Source organism: Hylobates moloch, unplaced genomic scaffold (genome assembly GCF_009828535.3).
Source record: "Hylobates moloch isolate HMO894 unplaced genomic scaffold, HMol_V3 SCAFFOLD_19, whole genome shotgun sequence".
Lineage (NCBI taxonomy): Eukaryota > Metazoa > Chordata > Mammalia > Primates > Hylobatidae > Hylobates > Hylobates moloch.
Window position 1 is genome coordinate 17437728 of NW_026652294.1, and position 22434 is coordinate 17460161.

The 22434-nt window shown below is 47.2% G+C and overlaps 1 protein-coding gene across 1 annotated transcript; it reads right to left on the reverse strand.

Moving 5' to 3' along the window:
• Window positions 1-205: 205 nt before the first annotated feature.
• Window positions 206-22181, reverse strand: ISX (intestine specific homeobox). Its single transcript, XM_032139165.1, has 5 exons — window positions 21876-22181; window positions 21020-21586; window positions 4912-5063; window positions 3093-3209; window positions 206-2136 (listed from the first exon to the last, which is right to left on the reverse strand). The coding sequence occupies exons 2-5, from the start codon at window positions 21246-21248 to the stop codon at window positions 1897-1899; spliced, it is 738 nt and encodes a 245-aa protein (XP_031995056.1). The 5' UTR covers window positions 21249-21586; window positions 21876-22181; the 3' UTR covers window positions 206-1896.
• Between the last annotated feature and the right edge of the window lie 253 nt (window positions 22182-22434).

The following is a 22434-nucleotide window of genomic DNA, read 5'->3' on the forward strand; positions in this document are numbered from 1 at the left end:
ATCCCCTCTGGGAGGCTGGAGGTGGCGTTTGCATAAACACTTCTCCAACCCTCCCCCTCAGCCTAGCAAAGACCCCCGTCGGAAGAAGGGGAACAGAGGTCAACGATTTCAAGTGACTGCCTTTAAACCTGAAGTGCCTGAGGCCTCAGTAACCTAGAAGTTACCAGAATACATTTCCTGCAAACAACATAGAAAGTAAATCCAGTTATAGCAAAATGATAGAAATTTTATTTTGCACATTTGAGTTTAGGGTCCTAAAATGGGTACCTGCTACCCAAGTGATGAGCTACTGCCTTTGTTTGTTAACTGCTCTTTCCTCCCTCAGCCTCTAGCCTTCTCCTTTCATCCAGCGGTGCTAGAGACCTGGTGTTGATATCCACATTCATAGGCTCTGAGCGATCTGGCACTTTTAAGATGGCAAAGCACTTTTGCATTCTGTGGGCTGTTGTCTGTAGTTCTGGCATATTGCATGCCTGAAGGCAGAGCTAGCACTGCTACCTCCAATACAGACGAGAAAACCGAGGCCCAGAGAGATTAATGGTAAGGTTACACAGCAAATTAGAAGGAGTGTAGGACTAAGACCTAGGCTTCCCAACTCCCGGTCCAACTCCTGGCTGGGTCAGGGGTGCAGGTAGATTGCAGAGGATCTGGGATTTGGGGAAGATTCCTGGAATTTAGGCTTGTGCAAGAGGTCATTCCAGGCTTCCAGCTTAGGGGAGCAGGCCCTGTCCTCCACCTGCAAGGACAAGAATCAGAGACACCTGTGCAGAAGGGATGCTCAGCGGATGACCTCCCTGAGAGCAGGAACTACTCCTCCTGGGCTGGGATCCAAAGCAGCCACTTTTGCAGTGGAATCTTGGAATAACAATATCACTTCACACTGGGCGTCGCCTTCACTTTGCAAAGTACTCTCATTTCCTCTCAGAGCCTCCTGAATGCTCTTTGAGGCAGGCCTGGCTACCTTCATTTTACGGATAGGAAAACTGAGGCTCAGACAGAACATGTGGTTTGCCCAGGGTCTTTGCATGGAAATAGGGAGTTGAATGAAAGCTCAGGCTTTCGAGGACAGAGTGAGGCTGGTCTTCCAGCTGGTCCCTTTTCATATATCCTGGAAAGATAAACTGAATGAAAAGAGCTTTCCATCCTACTTTTCATTTGTGCCAGAAATGACAACATACCTTCCCCATCCAGCAAGATAACTAAAGACACTAAATCCTGTTTAGAATTTAAAAAATTTTCTGCATTTTTCTCTCACTCTGAGATGCTTACAGTCATCAAGAATGTGTTAGACTTGGGCCAACAGCAAGGTTGTTGAGCAAGTGTTCTACTTTCAGAGGTGGGCCAGCACCACCTTTTGACAAATGTGGACAGAAACTGAATTGTTTATCTCTACATCTCATTCTGTTTATGGAGGTAGGTACTCATGTGTCATGGATGAATGCGTGCAGGAACAAACAACCTCTCCTTGGCCTCCTCTGTGCCTCAGTGCCCCCCATGGAAGGAAGGGTCTTCAGAAATCATCTTATCCAGCTGCCTCCTCTTACAGATGAGGTCCAGAGAGGGTGAGTGAGCGGCTGGAGGTCACACAGCAAGTTAGAGGAAATACAGGTGCTGGAGGATTACCTCCCTATTTCAGAGCTCGGCCTGAGATCTCATCCAGCCTGTCTTCTGAACCAGGAGAGCAGCTTTAGCCAGGAGAGAAGAAAGCTGTCCTTTATTGTTTACTTTGCTTTTGAGTCTGGTGCAGCCTTCTAACTGGCATGTTCAGGGTAGCTTCCTGGGCAGTGGGCCATTTTTGGATTGTGAGATCGATTTCCCCAGAGGCCCAGGGCACGTCTGCTACCTGCCTTCACCTGGAGAGGAAAGTGGCTCATTTGGGGAGAGCATGTCCAATCTTTATGTTGAAGTAGCACAGATGCTGCCCCATTTGGGGTGTGGAGATGGAAGGACGCATAGCACAGGGATGCAAGTTTGATGGATGGGAGGACCTGGGACAGGCTGTGTTTCCCATGGGTGTGCTGGGAGGAGCGTGATCCAGGCAGGGAACCAGGCAGAGGCCAGCTGATCTTGAGCCGACGGACAACAGCTCGTGGGAGGAGCCAGCCTGTGCAGAGCAGTGGATGTCCACATGGGCCCCTGTCACAAGGAGAGGTCAGGAGAGAGAAGTGAGTCCTAAGCTGTCTCTGCAGCTTCTCAGCCTTTCCCTCCATGGCTTGGGCAGCTAAGGGTGGGTAATGTGATCCACTTGTTCTGGTTTGCTCAGGACCTTCTGGGTTTAGCTGTGAAAGTCCTGTGTGGACCCATGCAAACCTGGATGGTTGGTTACTGTAGGTGGGGAGAAGTGCATGGTCTGGGGATTTAAAAGCTGGATTGAGTCCTGGCACTTACAATTGTTTGACATGGAAAAGTCACTTTGCCTCTCAGAGCCCAGCTTCTGCATTTGCAAAGAATGAATAAATGAAAAATCCCATCTCATGGCATTGCTGTGGGCATGTAAAAACCTTTAACTCTAGGGCAGGGAAGTATTGTCTATTTTGTTTACTGCTCTATCCCCAGTGTTTAGCACCTGGTGCCCATTCAAAAATATGTGCTGTCTCCATGAATGGCTCCCTAAATACTTAGGGAGCACTTCCTAGGTGCTAAGCATCCTCCACGTCTCAGTTATTTCATCCTCATCAAAAAACTTTATTACGTTCTCAGAGGGATAAGGTGACTCTTCCAAGCCACACCTCAGGCAATTCAGAGCTGGGATTCGAACTCAGGCACTCTGATTCCAGAGCCCGTGTGTCCAACGTCTGTGTACTGCGATTCCCTCTCTGATCCTGTTTTGTAAACTGAGAAGTTTTGCACAGGAAGGACAGGCACCATGATGTTCACTAAGGGATCAGGACATGAGGACAGAGAGGCAGCCACTTGTCCCAGGCCCCACGGTCTTCCAGATTTCTCCTTGCCCCGTGGTGTTTCTGAAAGAATTTTCCTTGCACTTTTTCCTGTAGACAGAGGCCCCAAGGTGCTTCTTCATATCTGGGTCTGACTGGGATATTCCCAGACAATGGCTCCCTCCACCCTACCTTGAGGCCTCAGCCACTTACAGCCACATCCAGATTTGGGGGTAGAGCCACACTGGCTTCACTCAGCTGCTGTGGAGCCCACAGGCTGCCAATCTTCTCCTGCTTCCGCCACTTGGCTCGCTGATTCTGGAACCAGATCTGTAATTAGGGAGAAAGGATGGGGATAAGCAAGAGTTTTCCTCCATCTAATACCACTTCGCCCAAATTCATAATAACTACACCTTCCAAGGGACTGCACTTTATAGTTTGTAAAGCTCTGCGGCATCCAGGATGTCTTTGGATCTGGAGGTCAGCTTTCTGAGAGGGAACCAGGGTTTCCACCTTCAATGCCTATAGGGCCAGGGGGCCATGCATGAGTGAAGCAGCTGGTGCTGCACAATTGGGAGTGGCGGGGTCTGTGGTGAATGGAGCCAAAATGGGGCAGCTTCTCAGCTCCTGTCAACAGTCACCACATGGAAATGTGAGTCCGGTGTTGCAGGTTCATGCAGTCTCCAAAGTGGAATATTGATTTATATGTGAAAGCTTCTGAGTTTTAAACTACTGTACAGACCAAATGGAAGTCATGTGTGGGCCACCCCTTTTCAACCCCTGGTGCCTCTTGGCAGGCTGAATATTGACAGCTCCTTGTGTTCCGGAGCAGGTGCTGATGGTCCCTGACTTGTGGCCATTTATCCTTGGTAATTCTGCATAGGCAGGTGTTGAATTCTGGGCTTCGTGGCTGATACAGGGGCTTCCCATTTAGCTAGTGCCTGATTCTGGATGGGAAGAAAAAGGAGAGAAGTCTTAGACAGGAGTGGTCCTCAGCCAGAAGGAAAGGATAGAATAAAGAATGGAATGTTGGCCTGATTTTGAATTAGAATAAGTCCATCACATTTGTGCAAAGCAAAAAAGGAGAGCAACTTAGAAAACTATTTTAGAGAGAATGCTAATGGTGCCACAGTCAGATCTGGTGGAACGTCATGTGCTAGAGTGGCACTTGCAAAGCTGGGTGCATGTGAAGAGGGCAGGAAATACCTCTGGTGAGTGACAATGGGCTACTGTATTTCTAATCCTGCATGAAGCAATAAACTGGGGTGAAGAGATCACAGATGAGAGATTAGCCTGTTGGTGCTTAAACCAGGTCTCTGACAAAGACCATGAATTCAAGACCTTTTCCACTTCTCTACACTGCCTCCAAAGGGATCCCCATGTGTTCTAGATCAGGGGTTGACAAACTGCAGCCTACAGGCTAAATCTGGCCTTCCACCGGTTTTTGAATGGCTCATGAACTAAGAATCGTTTTCACATTTTTAAATGGCTAGAAAAAAAAGAAGGGTAATATTTTATGACACAGGCAAATTACACAACATTCAAATTTCATGTTCATAAAGTTTGTTTACATATTTTCTGAGGCTGCTTTTGTGCTACCTTGGCCTGGTTGAACGGTTGCTCTGACACTGACAATATACCCTGCAAAGTCTAACGTCATTACCATCTGGCTCTTTGCAGAAAGGTTGTTGACCCCTGATCTAGATGGCCAAGACCTATTTTGTGAATGAGGCTGCATGGTGAACGACGTTTGGGAACTGTCGCCAAGTGGGGAGGAAGAGTATGGAGCAGAGCTCCATGGTGATCACTGATGCCACTTCACTCCCTTTCCATTCCCAGTGGAGAGAAACCATTTTGGAGCTATAGTGACCTCATTTCATGGAAAATAACATTTGGCCAAAATGACTGTACTCACAGGATAAAGCCAACAGAAACTTTTAGATGAGGCAACCCGAAAGGCCCAGGATATATTGTGTCTCACACATGGTCCCAAGGGCATGGAGGCTGTGGGCTGAGGCAGGGATGGCTGTACCTGCACCCGAGCTTCTGGGAGGTTGATCCTGGCTGCCAGCTGGCTGCGGATGTGAACATCCGGGTAGTGGGTAAAGTGGAAGATCTTCTCCAGCTCATGCAGCTGCTCGGTGGTGAAGGTGGTACGAACCCTCCGCTTGCTCTTCCTTCCTTCTGCATGGGAGAGGGTCCAAGTTGGGTCAGTGGCCTTGGTGTCAGCACCTAGGTGGGGTTTTTGTGTTGCCTTGTCCTACCCTTCCACCCCACTGCTGCTCCCAAGCCTTGGCCCCGGCTCCTCAAGCTTGGAGCTTCACAGTATTCTCTTTCCTGAAATCCTCCGCCTCTAGACCGACCCTCACCCACCATGGATAGTGAGGCCAAGTTAACCTTCTAGAAAATCTTCTCTGATTGTGCCTTTCTGCTACTACTTTGCCTTCAATGACTTCCTTTTGTCTACAGCAGGAGATGGCAAACTATGGCCACCAGGCCAAATCTGGCCCACTGTCTGTCTTTAAATAAAGTTTTATTAGAACACAGCTTCTCCTTTGGTTTACATATTGTCTCTGACAGTTTTTGCACTATAACAGCAGAGTTGAATCATTGCAACAGAGACTGTGTGGCCTGCAAAGACTAAAGTAATTACCACCTGGTTCTTCATAGAAAAAAATGTGTCAGTCTTGGTCTACAAAGTAAAGGCTGAGCTCGATAGCAGTCAAAGCTGTTGACAGCCTGTCTGCAACCCACCTGTCCAGCCTCCGTTCTACTCAGGGCTGGCTACATCATTTGTGGGGCACAGTGCAAGATGGGAATGTGGGGCCTATCACTCAAAAAGCAGAAAAATAGCTTTTTATTTTTTCCATAGTCTCTTAAACTGTCATAGTGGGTTTTTATTTGCTATTTCATGTCATGCATCCCTCAGAGAGCACAAGGATACTCACAGGGTGAGATTAGGCCTTGCAGGTACCTGGGGACCCACTCTAAGACTTAGAGTCATGGATACCCCATGAAGAAACTTGGTTCCACTCTGCAACTCAGTGTTTGACCTCAACCCTTTGTGAACCCCTGCCCAGTCCCCTTCCCCACCAAGATAGAGGGAGCAGCAGTTGCTGGGTAGGAGCAGGGAAACCGTTGACCAAGACCATCCTAGGAAAGCTGGGAGGTTATGAGTAGGCATTGATCACCTCTGGTTCATGCATCACTGTTTCACTGCATTCCACTAATCAGAGATTCAAACATGCAATTATTAAGATTTCAAGATGGCGACAATATGCATTCAGTCCCATTCTCAGAGCCTCCTTCTAAGCACAGGGTCCTGAGCATCTGCATTAGCCATACACACACCCATGAAGCCAGCCCTGCCTCCAATACTTTTTGACCCACACACCTTGCTCATTCAAGTTGGGCTGCTTACCATATCCATAACACAACACGTGTGTGCTTATCACTTTGTTTTTTCTAAGGCAATGCCCTCTGTCTGGGATCACCTCTTCTCTCTTGTCTGCAATTCTAACATCTGCTGATTCTTCAGCATCTGCATTCATTCTTATAATCTCCAAAAATTATTTCCTAATCTTTCTAGCCCTGGGTAATCTTTCTTACTGGCAATATCTTCATTTCACTTGCTACCTTTGTCATTCATTCATCTACCTTTTTGTTAAGTACGTACCTCTTTGTGCCAGGCACAACGCTAGGCAGTGAGTTGCAGAAAAGCTGAAGGCTTGATCCTTGATTGGAAGCACTCATCATATGGTGAGATAAGGGTACAGATAGCTTGCACATGACCTAGAATACATGGTGGTCACTGTGCTAACAGAGGGAGGTGGACACCTGTTGGGATTTATCTGTCCAGAAGTGCCTCTTTCCTGGGAACTGCCCTGCCCTCCTTTTGAAAACTATTCTTCACATACACCAACCAGGTAGCTGTAGTGGGAACTGGATTGGTTCAAGTGTGGGAACCTGAACTGGAACTATTGGAATCCATCCCTGGAATTTTTTTTTATACAACTAGGAAAGAGAATCAAACCCCTCTAGTGGTACAGTGGTGGTGGATGTGAGAAGTAGGATGAGCTCCATCAACTACCATCTCTCTTGTCATGTTGCTGAAGTTGTTTGCAGGGAGGTATAGAGCTAATTATGGGATATATTTTGGAGAGAGGCTGTCAGGTGAGATTGATGGATTATCTTTTGGCTGAGATAAATCAGTGACAACAATTTGGTTTTGGCTTGAGCAAAAGATTGTGTGTGTGTGTGTTCGTGTGTTTGTATTATGGGGAAATCAGGTGTTCATTTTGGACATGTTAAATGTGTGATGCCTATTGGCTAGCTAAAGGAAGCTATGGAATAGGAAGATGCATTGATAAGTTTGGAGCTCAAAGGGGAACTGAGGACTGAGGTTCAAATTAGGGAATTGTCAGCATCTATTTGGCCTTTGTAGTCATGGGAATGGGTATCACATAGGCAGAAAGTGTAGGTGGGGAAGAGGAGAGGGCCCAGGAGCAAGTCTGCGGTGCCTCCACCATGTAGAGGTTCAGCAGTGAAGAAGGCAACAAAGAGACCGAGAAGGGGAGGCCTCTGAAGGAGGAGGAAAGTGAGGACTGAAAGAAGGCACAGTCAGCTGGGTCCATGCTGCAGAGAGACCAATTATGATAGGGACAGAAAAGCGGTCCTTGAACCTGGCCACACAATGGAGAGTAAGGAAGATTGCCCCATTGGCAGAATGGGAGACTCAACCAGCATTGCCTGTAGCTCCTGGTTGGAGCCAGGTAACAGAGGACATTGGAGGAAGGACCAAACCTGGTGGCAGTGGGTTTGTTTACCTGACCATGGACTTCTGAGGACAGAATTAAAATCCTTGTCTTAGTTGGACCACAGATTGTCCCTGTAATGTGATTTTAGGGATTGTAGAAAAGGCACAAACCCTCTCCCCAGATCACCTTCACTTTTGGGGCCCAGTGGAATTCCTACCAATGTAGCTAACACCTTGCCTCTCCTGATTTTTCCCACATTCCTTGTAAGAAAAACTGCTCTCGGGAAATAATTAAGAACCGAGGTACTTCTTGTCCCAGGGTCACTTACACTCATGCTCAGAGAACTCTAAGCCTCCCAGGGAAGGGAGCCTCATGTGTCTGCTGTCATCCATCTCTAGGCTGTGAGCCCCTGGAGGGCGGGGACCGTATCTGAGTAGGGACTGTAACTGACTGTATCTGAGACCAGCTGAGGAACTGGCTCCCCGAGAGAGCTTAACAAATATATGCCTTAAACGGATAAAAGTAGAATTCAGGCTCTGCTCTCAATCCTGTTGGACAGAAAAGACTTCCACAGGATTCGTCTGAAACCTTGTACAGTGTCAGATGTCACACATCAGAAAGGATGACTGACATGAGCTGAAGCTGCTCCAAAGGATGGGTGGAAGTCTGAGCTCCAGCTGAGGTCTCTTGACTCCCACTCAGCCCACTTTCTTTTTACCCCAAATAAGAGAGGTAAAGCCATCACACACTAAGAATTGGAGTAGACACTCAGTGAAAAATAGATTTCACTTGTGAGGGTTTAACACCTGAAGAAATCAACTAACTTGTTTTCTTTCTTGGTACTTATGATCGACCTGCTGTCATTGGATAGTAGAAAACCCAGTGAGCTGGACTTCGGAAAATCCAAGCTCTGTTCCTGGTTCCACTCTGCAACTTGTGCCACATTCTGGATTCATGATCTGGGCCTCAGTCTCCCCATCAGTAGAATGGAGGGGGAGAGAGGCATTGATTGAATGATCAGGTCACTAAGGCAAAATCCACCCTGACATTTATAATCCTCTGTCTCTGGGATGGAGGATGAATGGCTCAAAAGCCCTCGCCCCAGGCTTGCCTGCAGGACCCGTTTACTTGGTGAAAGGGACAGGGCCAGTGACATTTCTCTCTGGGAAGCCACCAGGCCCGGTTGCCTCAGTTGTAGAAATGGGATTTCAAGTTTGCTTTTGCTCTCACTCCTTTCTACCACCCCTCATTTTTGTTGTTAATCCATTTTTATCCTTTCAAAGTACTTTCGCTCACGATTGTGGATTTTTGGAAGCTTCTTGGGAGTCGCAGGCAGTGAGGCTTTGAACATTACTCCCCACTAGAGTAAGTTATTGGCCTGTGACCCACCTCTGTAGGAGAGCCTCATCTCTGCCTCTCCTTCTCTACCCGCCCTTCCCTCTGCTAGTCCACACTGCATTTTTAACTTCGTGGTTTTTTTTTTTAAAGATATTTATTCTATGTTTAGAGCTGGTGTTGTGTTTAAGGGAAATAGCTGAAGTCAGTCAGAATTGATGTAGAGAGAAATGGCAGGTGTTAATTCATTCCAAGAGCTCAGTGAATGTCGTCTCTGTAACCAGCACCTAATAGGCACTGAGGGCCAGTCTGCAGGAGTACGAAATGAACAAGCCATGCTTGACAGTATTGGATTTATTCCTTCATTCATTCAGTCAGTCAGCATATTAGATGATAGTAAATTATATACTGCAGTTCTGTAGGAAGCTGCAAAAAAAAAAATTACAAAAGGGAAGATTCCAGGTTGACCTGGAAAACTGAGGTGTCAAGAACAGCAGGGAGTTGAGGTCTTCCTGGGACTATAGAACTATGGGAGAGAATGTGGGGTGTGGAACCAGAATACAGGAAATGAAGTAATATGGAGAACAGAGGAGTAGAAACAGAAGACAGGTCATAATGAAAATAAGCCATCTCCTCCATTTACCCCAGAAGGAAACTCAGGTGAACAAGGATTTATGACTAAGAATAGAATCTATAATAAAATAAATATTTCAAAGCTTCCATTTGTGTAACCAAAGGAGTAGCTTTTAAGACATGATGGCTTTTTCCTGTTCCAAAGAGTACTGGAAGAAGGTAATTTAGAAGTGGGGTGAAGAAGGAAAGGATCTAAACTCTTCTCTGCAAAACAACCTGACTGCTGTTTCTTATTAGCTTTGAACTACACACCCTCAGGATAAATGTTTGTCCTTCAGAGGTGATGATGATGATTATGATGATGTTGTGCCTGTGTCTCACAGTTTTAGTGGCCTCTCTTGGAATGAGGGGTGCCTAAAATTCATACTGGTGAGGAATTATGGCTGGAAAGACCCAACCAGAAGGCCAAAAGCAGTTTTGGGAGAGACAGATAGGCTTCAACCTGGAGTCATGGAAATGAGGTTAGGATCTGAGGCTGTGCCTTGTGAAGGGTTTAACTCCTTCGAACTGCATTGTCCAATATGATAGCCCCTAGCTACATGTGACTATTTAAATTAAATAGAGTAAAAAATTCAGTTTCTTAGTCATACTCTCCATCGCTCGATAGCCACATGTGGCCAGTGGCTACGATATTGGACAGTGCAGATATAGGACATTGTTATCATCACAGGAAGTTCTGTTGGACAATGCTACCTTAGAGGGTCTCCCACTGGATTTTTGAAAAAGTCATATTCTGGTTCTAACTTTAAGTTTCTCCCTGCATTGCAAGTTCCTCTAATTGCCACATGGTAGAATTACAGTTACATTTCTTTTACCTTTTTATCTGTATTTTCTATTTTTCTGTAATATACAGGAATTTCTTGTGTAAATAAACAACCAAATAAAACAGCAGGGTGGAAAGAGATGAGAATAAAGAAATCACTGAAACAATTAGGAAAGAGCACTGAAATCTCCCACCTGGAAGGAGAACCAGATCAGGAGTGAGAAAACCCTTGGGTTCCCATCCAGCCCAGCATCTCCCTACCAGGTTCTGGGCAGAGAAGCCAAGAAGCAAGTGGTCACAGCCCAGCCTACCTGGGGAGTGGGCACGTGAGGACAACAGTGTAGGGGAATGGAGGCAGCAGGAAAGAAAGAAAGTATCTGACAGGTATACCTTCAAGTATAGTGTCAGCTTTGATGGCTTTGGGGAAACCGGAAGTATAGGGAAGGCGAGAGGAAGAGAGGACTGCCCCACATTCACATCTCTGCTGGTGCCTGGGGAGAAGGAAGATGACCATGGGAAGGGATGGTGCTCAGGAGTTCTGGGCGATGAGTCAGAATAGAGTCCCCCTAACCATGGCCCACAAAGCAGGGTGGGAGCGTAAAGAGCAGTGTCCAAGGGGGCAGCTCAGGAATGATGGTCAGCACTTCAACTTTCCTACAGGAAAAGGGGAGGCTGTGAGGGTGCCAGGAAGGCTGATGCTTGGGTTACAGACCACAGAGAGTTACAAATAAGGGAACAAGGTGGGAGAAGGCAGAACAGCATAATATGGAATAGAGAAGAAGGTAGAATGCAGTTCAGCATGTAGAATTTTGGAAACTCCTTATTAGACAAGAGGCTGGAAAATACAAGCTCATTGATGGCCCTGGCCCATGCATAGGATAGAATTCTCAATCACCAGGAGAAACCAGGGTGTTCTGGGTCCCTGCTAAGAGGGGACACTTCTGAGGCAGCATGGATCAACCTGGAAGGAGAACTGGATGAGGAGTGAGAAAACCCTTGGGTTCCCATCCAGCGCAGCATCTCCCTACCAGGTTCTGGGCAGAGAAACCGAGAAGCAGGTGGTCACAGCCCAGCATACCTGGGGAGTGGGCACGTGGGGACAACAGTGGAGGGGGATGGAGGCAGCAGGGAACTGCCACCCTTTTCAAGTTGCTCGTCTACCCGTTGTTAATGGTGCAAGCTGCGACTCACACTTTAATAGGTCTTCAAAGAGAATGAATCAGCAGAACTTAATTAAACCTGAGCCGTTTAGCACATTGACCATAAGAAATACACAATTTACACAGGTGATTAGGCCACCTAATTATAAACTGATGTTTCTCCTCGCTCAGCACCCTCCCCTGATTGCTTCTTCTCTGGGGTCTGCTAATTGGTCCTGGTTGTGCAGCTAAAGGCCCAGGGGACTTTGCCGCTGGGCAGTCTCTGGAAATGGGCCTCATCCTTGTCTTCTGAAAACAGTGGGTTCACCATGGAGGACACCCAGGGCCCCCTTTGCAGCCCTCCTGTAGGCTGGGGACACCTCCTGACACACGAAGGTGGGGTGCGGGGCAGGAGTCTCCCCATGGCTGACCTGTGCTGGCCTCATTTCGCTAGTCAGGCCACAGACTTTCTTTGGCTCCCTGTGCCCACAGGGAACAAGGAAAGCTTCTTAGCATGGCATTCAAGGCCTTTGCCATTCCATCATTCTAGCATCATCTGCTTTCCCTTTATTGTCATTTCCATGATTTTAGTCCCACCTGACCATTTCCAGATTCCCCAAATCAGCTATGCACTTTCATTTTCCAGGTCCTTGTTCTGTGCTCCCTGAGTCTGGAATGCCTTGTCCTCCTCCTTTGCCTAGCAAACTCCTACTCATCCATCAAAGCTCAAATCAATCAAATATTTCTTTTCAAGGTCTGTTGTGAATCTCCTAGTTGAAACACAATAGGTTTTTTTTTTAATTTAAGACTGAAATTTTAGCTTACAACAAACTAGCTTCCATATTTGTAAGAAAAATTTTTTCTGTGAGTCTCTATGAGTCAATCAATCAAAATATCTGTAGTGCTTATTATTGGATGGTGAGATGGTAGAATTATAGTTACACTTCTTTTACCTTTTTATCTGTATTTTCTATTTTTCTGTAATACACAGGAACTTCTTGTGTAAATAAATAACAAAATAAAACAGCAAGTTGGAAAGAGATGAGAATAAAGAAATCACTGCAACAATTAGGAGGAGACCCTTGAGAAACTCACCAGAAAGGGAGTGCCACTCCCAGGGGTGACTGGCTTAGCACTCTCTAGGCAGTGTGAAGCTTGCATCTTCCACACCTGTGGTCTCACTTTCATAATATTTTATATGTATGAATTTTAGCATATGTACTCCCCCCACCACAAACCCACACACACCCACACTCGCCCATACTTTTTACTTATGTATCTTAAAAATTTTTTTCTTCCTTTTTTTATTTTAAAGCAACTGTACCCTTTGTTTAAAGGAAATCATAAGGAAACCCTACAAAACAAACAGCAGTAGAGCTCCTTTATTGAAGTGTGTGTGTGGCCCACTCCACCTTCCCTTCATCCAAGGCAGCTCTGGTCATGCATCTCAATGAAAGCCTGAAGTTCCCAAAACATTTTAAAATCTAAGGCTTAAAAAATGCTGATGTACATATACAAAGGCCAAAGTTCTTGGCTTGACACACTTGACCTTCCATCTACCTTACCTCTTTCATCTCTTGTGACTATGCTCCATGAATTTTAGACTCCAGCCACTCAATTTTGTTGTTTCTCAAAGGATTATTCCTTTTTATACCTCTTGGGTGCTTCACAGGCTTTCCTTTTCCTGGCATGTCCTGTCCCCTTCTCTGCCTGACTCCATCTCAAAAGCCACTACTTCTCTGAAGGGCTGTCTCTGATGGTGTTATGCAGAGTTCATTATTGCCTATTCTGTGTTCTAAAGCACTTTGTTAGGTTTGTATATCGTATTTGTGTTATGACAACGTGACTAATGACAATGTGCTTAGGTCTGGTGAGATTAAACATGAAACATGGGCACAGATTATTGGGACAGGGTAGCAATGGGTTGATTTCATGTGCTATAATATTTCAACTGTTCTAACTCCCTTCCTTGCTGGGAAGTTGTGTGCATGCATGCATGCATGTGTGTGTGTGCATGTGTGTGTTTATGCTTCAGACCCTCTCCACTTCCTCTCCCATCTATACTGTGTTGATGCAGGGGAATAATCAGACAACACAAGCTGTGCAGTCAGGGGATGTTTCAAGGTGTGACACAGGAAGTGTCCTAGAACTTGTTCCTGTTCAATGGGGAAATCCATGTTTAGTTATCCTTCTTGCCAAGAACTGAGGAGGAATTTAATTGTTCTCTTTGCTTAAATACTTACGGAAGGCCGACCAAGGTGGCAAAAGTGCAGAATGCCCAGATTAGAGATATACAAAGCCACAGGGCTTTGCAAACAGGAGGAAGAGACATTTCTGGCCAACAAATTATTAACAACTGCCTCCTTACAAGGAGTGGGGAGGAAACCGCTTTAGCAACACACCATTGATAAAGAAACTTGAGGGTTCCATATATGGAGACTAAAATGATGTACGAAGAGTTCTAAGGGTCCTGAAATAAGGAACCGTCATCCCAGCATGGAACAGTGAAGTAGAAGAAGGGGAACAGCAAGATGAAGACTCCAGACAAGGCCCAAGCACACACAGCTGCTCCAGCCACACTCTCTGGTCTCAGTTGACTGGTTTGGAGGTGGACATCTCACTCAAGCTCTGCCAATGGGTGTCCCTCCTCTGGGGCTTTTGAACATGGGATTTTAGAGAGCTTGAGGATGTCACTGGAGGCTGATGTAACTCTTGGAGCTATTGGAAGCTATTAGGAGAATGCCAATTAGCAGCAAGAAAGAGGTGAGCCTACATGCAGAGAGAAACAGCTGCAGAGACTTGATGACGTAATTGCGTCTGGATCCCATCACAGCTGAAGGTTGCTTATCATTCTGCCCTTCACGTGGCTTAGTCTGGAAAGTGATTTCTTAATTTTCTCCAAGGCAATACATGTCCCTCTCCATTTTAGCTAGTCTAAGATAATTTTTGTCAATTGGAACCAAATGGCTCTCATTAATACTGATCACTGCACACTTTCCTGTTGAAAATTTGAAAATGGTTCTTCATTCCCCTAGGAATACAAAGCAAAAATAAAAATCTCTACCATAGCCTGCAAGGCCAGCGTGGGTTGGCTCCTTTCTGGCTCCTAGACCTCAAATTGTATCCTTGGACATCATCTATTAATAGGCCCTTGCCCTTGGGGCTCTGTCTGTGTGGAATGCCCTCCCTTCCACCCTACTCAGTCTTCAGATTACAGACCAACCATAACTTCTCTGTGAAGCATTTTCTGACCTGCCTGACAGACCAAACTCCCATGGAATAGTCCCTTGGAGTACCATGTCACCATCTCCCCGGCACTTGCCACAATTGTAATTGTACTTTCATTTGTGATTACTTGATGGTTATTTGTCTCACCTGCTGTCAGATCAGTGGCAGCATTAGATTCTCCTAGGAAAAAGAAACTCAGGGATCCCATTGATTCTACATTATGGTGAGTATGAATAATAATAGAAATAAAGTACACAATAAATGTTATGTGCTGGAATCATCCTGAAACCATTTCCCCACCCACCGTCTATGGAAAAATCATCTTCCACAAAACCGGCCAAAAAGTTTGGGTACCACTGCTCTACACCATCTCCAGCGCCCAACTCAGTACCGTAGTGGCTGTCAGATGGGTTTGCAACTTCATGGACACTCCTCCTTTCAAATTCTCCTTAAGCGGGCCCAACCTGGTGACTCATTTCTAATGAATGAAATGCAGTAAAAGTGATGTGATGCGATTTCTCAGGCTAAGTCCTAAAAGGAAGCTGCTTAGATTTGGCTGTCCCTCTAGGATTGTTTACTTTAAGAAAGGCTATCTGCCATTTTGTGAGGACACTCAAGCAGCATGTGGAGGGCCCTATATAGGGAAGAACTGGGTCCTCCCACCAGTGGTTGTTACCAACTCACCAGCCATGTGAGTAAACCACTATGGACATGAATCTTTTATTCCAGTCCAGCCTCCAGATGACTGCAACCCCAAATAACATCTTCACTGCAATCTTATGAGGGACCCTGAGCCAGAACCACCCAGTTAAGTTACTCCCAAATTCCTGATCCACAAAACTGAGATAATAAATATTTATTATTTTAAGCTACTAAGTTTTGGGATGATTTGTTGTACAATAGGTATGCCTGGCACTCAGTAGATATTCAGTGGCTGTTTGTTGCCTGTCTGGATAAATAATACAATGGATAAATCAAACTTAAATTATAGCCAACGTTTTAAGCCTCCTCCTCTGCCCATTTGGATTTCTCCTAGCTCTGACATTCTGGGCCCTATGATTATAGTTGATGTTGTCAATGGTTGGCTTGTATCACCCAGACCTTTCCGTGCTCCATATCTACTTCATACTGCCAGGGTTTGTCTTTAGGGATCAAATCTTTGGATAATTCTGGGGAGTATGTTTGCTCCATTTCCCAAAGGATTTGAGCTTCAGTTACCCATAGGGGCCACTGGTTTAATAACACACCATTTATTCATTGCCTCCCCTTCCTTGTGTTATTTCACTACTTCCTTGCATGTCCCATATCAACTACTTGGCTCAGATCCTTTCCTTAGGATCTGCTTTTCTGGGGGACCCCATACTAATACAGTGCTCTTTTTTGCAGGTAGGGGCCATGGCTTGTACTTTCTTGTGCTCCCACAGGGCCTGAGACTGAGCCAGGTTCTCAATTCTAGAACCAGTCTCCCGGTATCCCTGTAGGAAGGTCCCCATAGCTCTGGTGCCAGGAACTGAGAGGTGGAGTCCATTGGAGAAAGACTAAAGCACACTTCTCTTGGGGAAGTGCTCATTTTTAACTCCACATCCTTTTGCCCTGTTCTTGTCTGCTCTGATGGGAGCTCCTGGGTCTACCTGGGTAAGAGCCAGAGCTGTTAATCACCAGGTGATGAGATACATACAGGCCTTAGTCACAGCCTCAAACCAGGGCTACCTCTCCCGGTTCCCATAGCAGAGCAGCTGTCTTTGATTTCAGGTAGTTCAGGGGAGGAGGAGGGCTAGGGAAAGGAGGGAGAAGAGAGGGAGGAGGAGAGGAGAAAGAGGTGAGGGACAGGGAAGGAAAAGCACGCTCTCTCCACAGGTGCCTGACTCAGGGTACCTCTCCCTTCCTTGTGGGGTCCTTTCTGCTGCTTCTCCGTCTCCCGAGACAGCACTGAAGAGGCCATTTCTCTCTGAGTGGGAGCTGACAGTTGTTGATCTGTCCTTGCCGGGAATTTTGCTCCAAATAGAGTCTTTGTAGATATAATTAAGGCTCTGGGCATAAGATCATTGCAGATTTAGGGTGGGCCCTAAATCCAATGACATGTATCCTTATAAGAGAAAGGGACATTACACACACACACACACACACGGCAGGGCTGTGAGAAGATGGAGGCAAAGTGGAGTGATGCGTCTACAAGTCAAAGAAGGATAAGGGTTGCTGGAACCACTAGAAACCCGTGAGAGAGGCATGGATCAGATTTTCCCTTGGAGCCTCCAGAAGGAGCTATCTCTGCCAATACCTGGATTTCAGACTTCTGGCTTTCTGAATGGTAGGAGAATACATTTCTGTGTTTTAAGCCACTCAGATTGTGGTAATTTGTTACAACAGCCATAGAAAATTAATACAGGGAGGAAGACGGGAAAGAAGAGGAAGAGGTAGCAGGAGGAGCAGGGGCTTCTAAAAGGCAAAGGCGCCAAAGCATTTAAAGGGCAAGAAAGGTTTGGAATTTGGAGAGAAGCTGCCTGCACCTCGAAGGTGGACAGGGCCGGGGAGGGTGTGATGGGAGGTGAGCCTGGGACGAACAGGGCCAGTCTGGGAAGGACTTTGAGTGCCACACTAATGTGTCAGGGTCATGTCCTTGACGAACTGCAGCATGAGGGCAAAATCTGGCCCGACCCCTGTTTTTGTATATAAAGTTTTATTGGAACATAAGCCTACCCATTTATTTACACATTGTCTACAGATAAGTTTCAGCTGTGATGGAAGAGTTGCGTAATTGTGACAGAGACCATCTGACCATCAAAGCTTAAAATTACCATCTGTTCCTTTGCAGAAAAACGTTGCTGTCCCTTGCTACAGTATGCTTCTCAAATGCCAAGAATTCTACCGTGCCCCTGGCCAGCTCCACCAGACAAGATGGGCAGAAGGCAGCACTGCCCCAAGGTGGTACTGCCAGGGACTTCCATCCCCCTCCAGGTGAGTAGTCACTGCATCTTGTTTTATTCACCTTCACCTCCCCAGCCCCTAGCCTGGCCCAGAGTAAGCACTCAGTGATTAGCCACTGACTGAATGAATAGCTGGTGAACAGGCAAGGGAAGATATACCTGGGTTCCCCACAGGCCAGGCAGTCTATACTGGTTTACCCACTGGGGTGGTCTCTCTTTCTTGTCAATTTTCTATCACCTTTCTCCTGGGGCCTATGATTTCCCCACAGAGGATTGTCACTGGTAGAGGCGCAAAGATGGTCTCTCTCTCTCTTCCCAGGGTCTGAGCTTTCAGACTGGGTCTCCCTTAACTTTGGAGGGTCCTGGGTTTTGGAGGGCTTCCCTCTCCTTGGAGGAGAGAGCAGGAGGCTGGGTGTAGAATCTTTTCAGATAGAGAGGTCCTCTTGGATTTTCCCATTGGCTTTTAAGACCTGGGAGGGTCCAACCTATAGATCATGAAGGTCCCTGCAGGAATGGGAAGATGTCAGGGGGGACCTTGGTCCCTGCCATGAGAAATGAGGACAGTAGAGCACTACACTAACCTTGGAGCCCAGAAAACTAGCCTAGCCCCATCTCTTGCAGGTACTGGCTCTGTAGCTTGGAACAAACCACTTCACCTTTTTGAGTCTCAGCTTCCTCAGAGGACCACTTCCTTGGGCCACCAACATCAGAATCATTTGGGAGAGCTTGTTAGAATGCAGATTCCTGGGCCTTTTGACTTAGAGTCAGAGTCTTGGTACTGGGCCTAACAGGCTGCATTTTAATAAGCTCCCTAGGTGAGATGGCAAGGGCTGTCTGTGAGCCAGTCTAGGAAGCCTTTTCAATGTTAAGTGGAGACAAAGAGGAACTTATTCCTCTATCATTATTCTTGGGACAGGAGAGGGTGTTGCTATTTCTGGTCCTGTTGCTCTCTGCTGAGGGGTCCTGCACAAAAGGAGGGACATAAAACAGGGAAGTAGAGAAGCATCAGCCAGCAGCAACAAGCACAGGGCTGGGCATGAGGGCTCCTGTGAAGGTAGGGAGGGGCCTTCCAGTCTCTCTGCTCCTGCCCTACCTGGGATCATGACCATCCTTTCCACAGGGAGAAAGATTCTACGGTGGAAAATCACCACAAGGGAATCCTCCAAGGTTTTTCAGCAACTAATTTGTTGTTAAATTGGTCATAGCATGTCAGAGCTGGGAGAGACCTTACAAATATTCTAGCCCTGTTCTTTCATGTTACAGGTGGGGAGATTGAGGCCAGAGAGGGAAGTGACTGGCTTGAAGTCCTCCCGTGCATTGGGGCCAGATCTGGGCTTAGAGGGCAAGTTTCTTGAATCCCTGCTCTCCTCACCCAGTGTGTTTCACAGACTCCAGCTCATTTGCAATTTCTGCAGGTTTCTTTTATATAGTTTCTGGCAAGTTCGTATCCCATCTGTATTATTTGTTTAGCATTTTCCCAAATAGACTTTTGTGTTTGACTCAAATAATAAATGTATTTTAAAATAAGACCTTATATCATGATCATACACGGATAACAGTGTCTTTCATCATAAATACAAGGTTAGTGTAAAGGTAATTACAGGACTATTGAGCTAGATCATCTTTATCTATGTACCCACCAAGGTCATCTTGAGAGACGCCAGTGGGACCCTCTCCAAGCTTTCAGAAATGCTGAATTCCAGCATAGTGGGAGATGGATGGATTTAAACTATGTTCAGGAATAATCTAGAGTAGATGGTCTAGACCACCAGGGTTCAATTCTAGTGCTCATTACTCACATAGTTTTTGTGGGGGATTTATCTTCTCTTCTTGGTTTCATCATCTGTGAGCTGGGCTCCCAAGTGTGACAATGAGATGGGAAAATGTCCACAAAAGTGCTGTAGAAGGAATATACCACCATCCGATGTCACCACTGCTAGTCTGGTCAGCACTTACTGGGGTCTGTTCTGGGACCAGATGGATAGCTGACACGGAACATGCCAGAATCTTCCGTGGAGGCCTAGAAAGAGTGGTTTCCTTTCTGAAGCCTGCCGTCATCAGGCTAGGGGAAGGGAAGCTGCTCTGGTAGGAAGAGCGAGACCTCTCGATCATAGATTTATACAACTGCAGCAGGAGAGACTCAGGACCCCAATGGAAACATTCCTGTAAATCTTTAATGGACTGGAAGATATTAATGAACTTCCAAAAATTAAGCTAGAGACCCTTTCCCTTTGGAAAACTCAGCTACAGGGAAACACACCAGGCTCCTTCCTGCCTGCAGACACACAGCCCTCCTGGTCTTCCTCCTGCCTGCAGCTGAGTGCGACCCCTCATCAGCTCCCTCCCTGGGAGACTTGCCTGGTCGGTGGGGATGTGGAGCTCTATTTATGGCAGGTAATGACATTAAGGGCTCCCTGAGCTTCCTTTCCAGCATTTTCTTGGATTAAAAGGGGTGAAAAGGGGAGAGAACTGAGAACCTCATGTGAGATATTCCAGGCTCGGTGACAGTCAGACTGACAAGGCCCTTGAGACATCGCCAGCTTCACCATTTCTTATTCCTTCACCCAGGTGTTTTGCCGAGAATAAACCTGAGGCTGCAGTGGCCAGGGACTTTCCTGAGGTCACACGGCAGGCCAGGGCAGAGCTAAGACTCACATCCTGGGTTCCTGACTCTTAGCAGGTATGTGCGTCCACCTCAATGCCCCAGTGCGGCTTTCCTCCCTTCTTCAAGCTGGCTCTCGATCTACCTGGTCACTGTTATCTGGGGACATGCCTTGGGGTGGCCACTGGCTTGGGGAAGGTGATCAGGGTGGACAGACTTTTCCCAAGCCAAAGCTTCAGCCCCTGGAAGTTGTGCAGACTGAACTTGGCTTATGAGGAGGAGGTTGTGCTGGGCCCAGCAGGGATTTGGGGGAGTCAGAGCCAGGTCCTGATAGTGGGGCTTCTGTTTACCAGCTATGTAATTTGGGGACATTATCCTCCTCTTCTCTTTCACAGATGAGTTTTCTTATCCGTCCAGTTACGATAATCGTGCTTTTCTACTGAAATTAGAAGAGAATGCCTATGACATTGTCAATGCTGGGTAAATGGTAGCTAGCATTCTTAGCCGGGGCCTGGTTACAATAACAAGCCCCAGGTCCCTGCATTCTGCAACTAACTGAGCCTTGGTGTCTGCAGCTGAAAAACCACAGTTTTGGGTTAGATTGAAAGGTATATCAGGAAACCAGCCCAGAGCCAGGTCTTGCTCTGAATTTTAGAGTCCTCTATCCAGTTAATATGGACGGAGAAGCTTTTTCTCTGCCTGAGCCCAGCTGGGTCTTGGAGACCAGGAAACAGAAAGAAATGATCAGAAGACACTTACCCTGGGGCTGGTCCTTTGGAGGCTTTTCTAGCCCAGAGCCTGAGGCCGCAGCTTCTCTGGGGCCCTCTCCACCTGGCCCTTCTAGTCTGTCCGTATCACTCCTCCTGGCAGGCCTCTTTAGGATTGCCTCGATGGAGAAGGACAGGCCCAGCTTCTTCGGGGCCTCACAGCACCCCAAGCTATTTCTCTCCATATCCCTGCAGAGAGCAGGGCCCACCTCAGCACACATTGAGGGGCTCAGGGGTGACTCTGTGTAGGCCAAGGAGGGTGCCAGTGGAGAGTGGCGTACTTCCTCCCCTGAACCTCCTGGGGTCAAGAGGGCGCGTGGAGGTGAAGAACAGAGAGCCTCCAGTTAGATGATCCAAGCAGGATTTCGTGTCCACAGGGACTTCCATGGGCAGGTCACAGCAGAAGAGCTGGGAGGAGTGGTATCCTGTGCCCACGGTTCACAGCCCTTACCAGTTTGATGTCAAAGGAGTTACCATGGCTGAATTTGGGTTCAATCTTCCAGAGAAGGGTCTTCTCTGATGCAGTTGCCTGCACAATCATCAGCTTAGGCCAGGATCCCTGAGGTCACCGTGCAGTGGCGAACAAAGAGAAGAGGGAGAAACAATACGGCACAGGAAAGAGGAGGTCAGTCTCCAGAGGAGGTTTCGAGGCAGGGGTCCACCTTTGCCCTTTCTCTGGCTTCTGGCCCTTTCCTGTGGCTCTAGCCAGCCTCTAGGAGGAGGTTGGAGTGCCACCCTTGGCCTCAGGTGGCCAATTCAGTCCTGGGCTTTACTGCAGCTTGAGGGGTCTTCCCAGACACCCATCTTTACTTCCTTCAGTTCTGCTGCTTCCAGACTCCAGAACGTACCTTCAGTGCATCAGTGCTCCTGCTGTCCTGCACGTGGAGGCTGAGGAAAGGGGGTCCCTGGGTGCTGCCAGGCCTGTCTCTTCTCTGTGCCGGGGCTGGGCTGAGCTGTGAGTCTGATTCTTCTCAGGTGCCTCTGGGCTGGCCCTGGCTTTTTTTCTGTCCTATTTTCCCTGATGTCACTTCACATGCGAAGCCCTCTCTCCACAGGTGCCTGACCCAGGGTACCTCTCCCTTCCTTGTGGGGTCCTTTCTGCTGTTTCTCCCAGTCTCCTGAGACAGAACTGAAAAGGCCCTTTCTCTCTGACTGGGAGCTGACAGTTGTTGATCTGTCCTTGCCAGGAATTTTGCTCCAAATTACTGTGTAACCAAGGAGGAGGGGGCAGTAAAACAGGCTGATAAGAGAAAAACTCTCCACGCCCCTTAAGGCTGAGGATGCAGGTGTCAGGGTAGAAAAGTGGCAGGAGGCAGTGGGGATGTGAAGGACGGGTATTGGAGGCCCCAGGGAGGGGTGTGCTGGGGAACTGGCCAGAGCAGGGGAAGGGAAGGTGGGAGCAGAATG

What these genes read in the sequence shown, in the direction of transcription:
- ISX (XM_032139165.1), bottom strand. Translation starts at nt 21,248, where the DNA reads ATGTGTGCTGAGGTGGGCCCTGCTCTCTGCAGGGATATGGAGAGAAAT. An exon ending in TCCAAAGGACCAGCCCCAGG is followed by an intron (nt 5,064 to 21,019) that starts GTAAGTGTCTTC and finishes TCTCCCATGCAG; the next exon opens with AAGGAAGGAAGAGCAAGCGG. An exon ending in CCCCAAATCTGGATGTGGCT is followed by an intron (nt 2,137 to 3,092) that starts GTAAGTGGCTGA and finishes TCCTTGTGACAG; the next exon opens with GGGCCCATGTGGACATCCAC.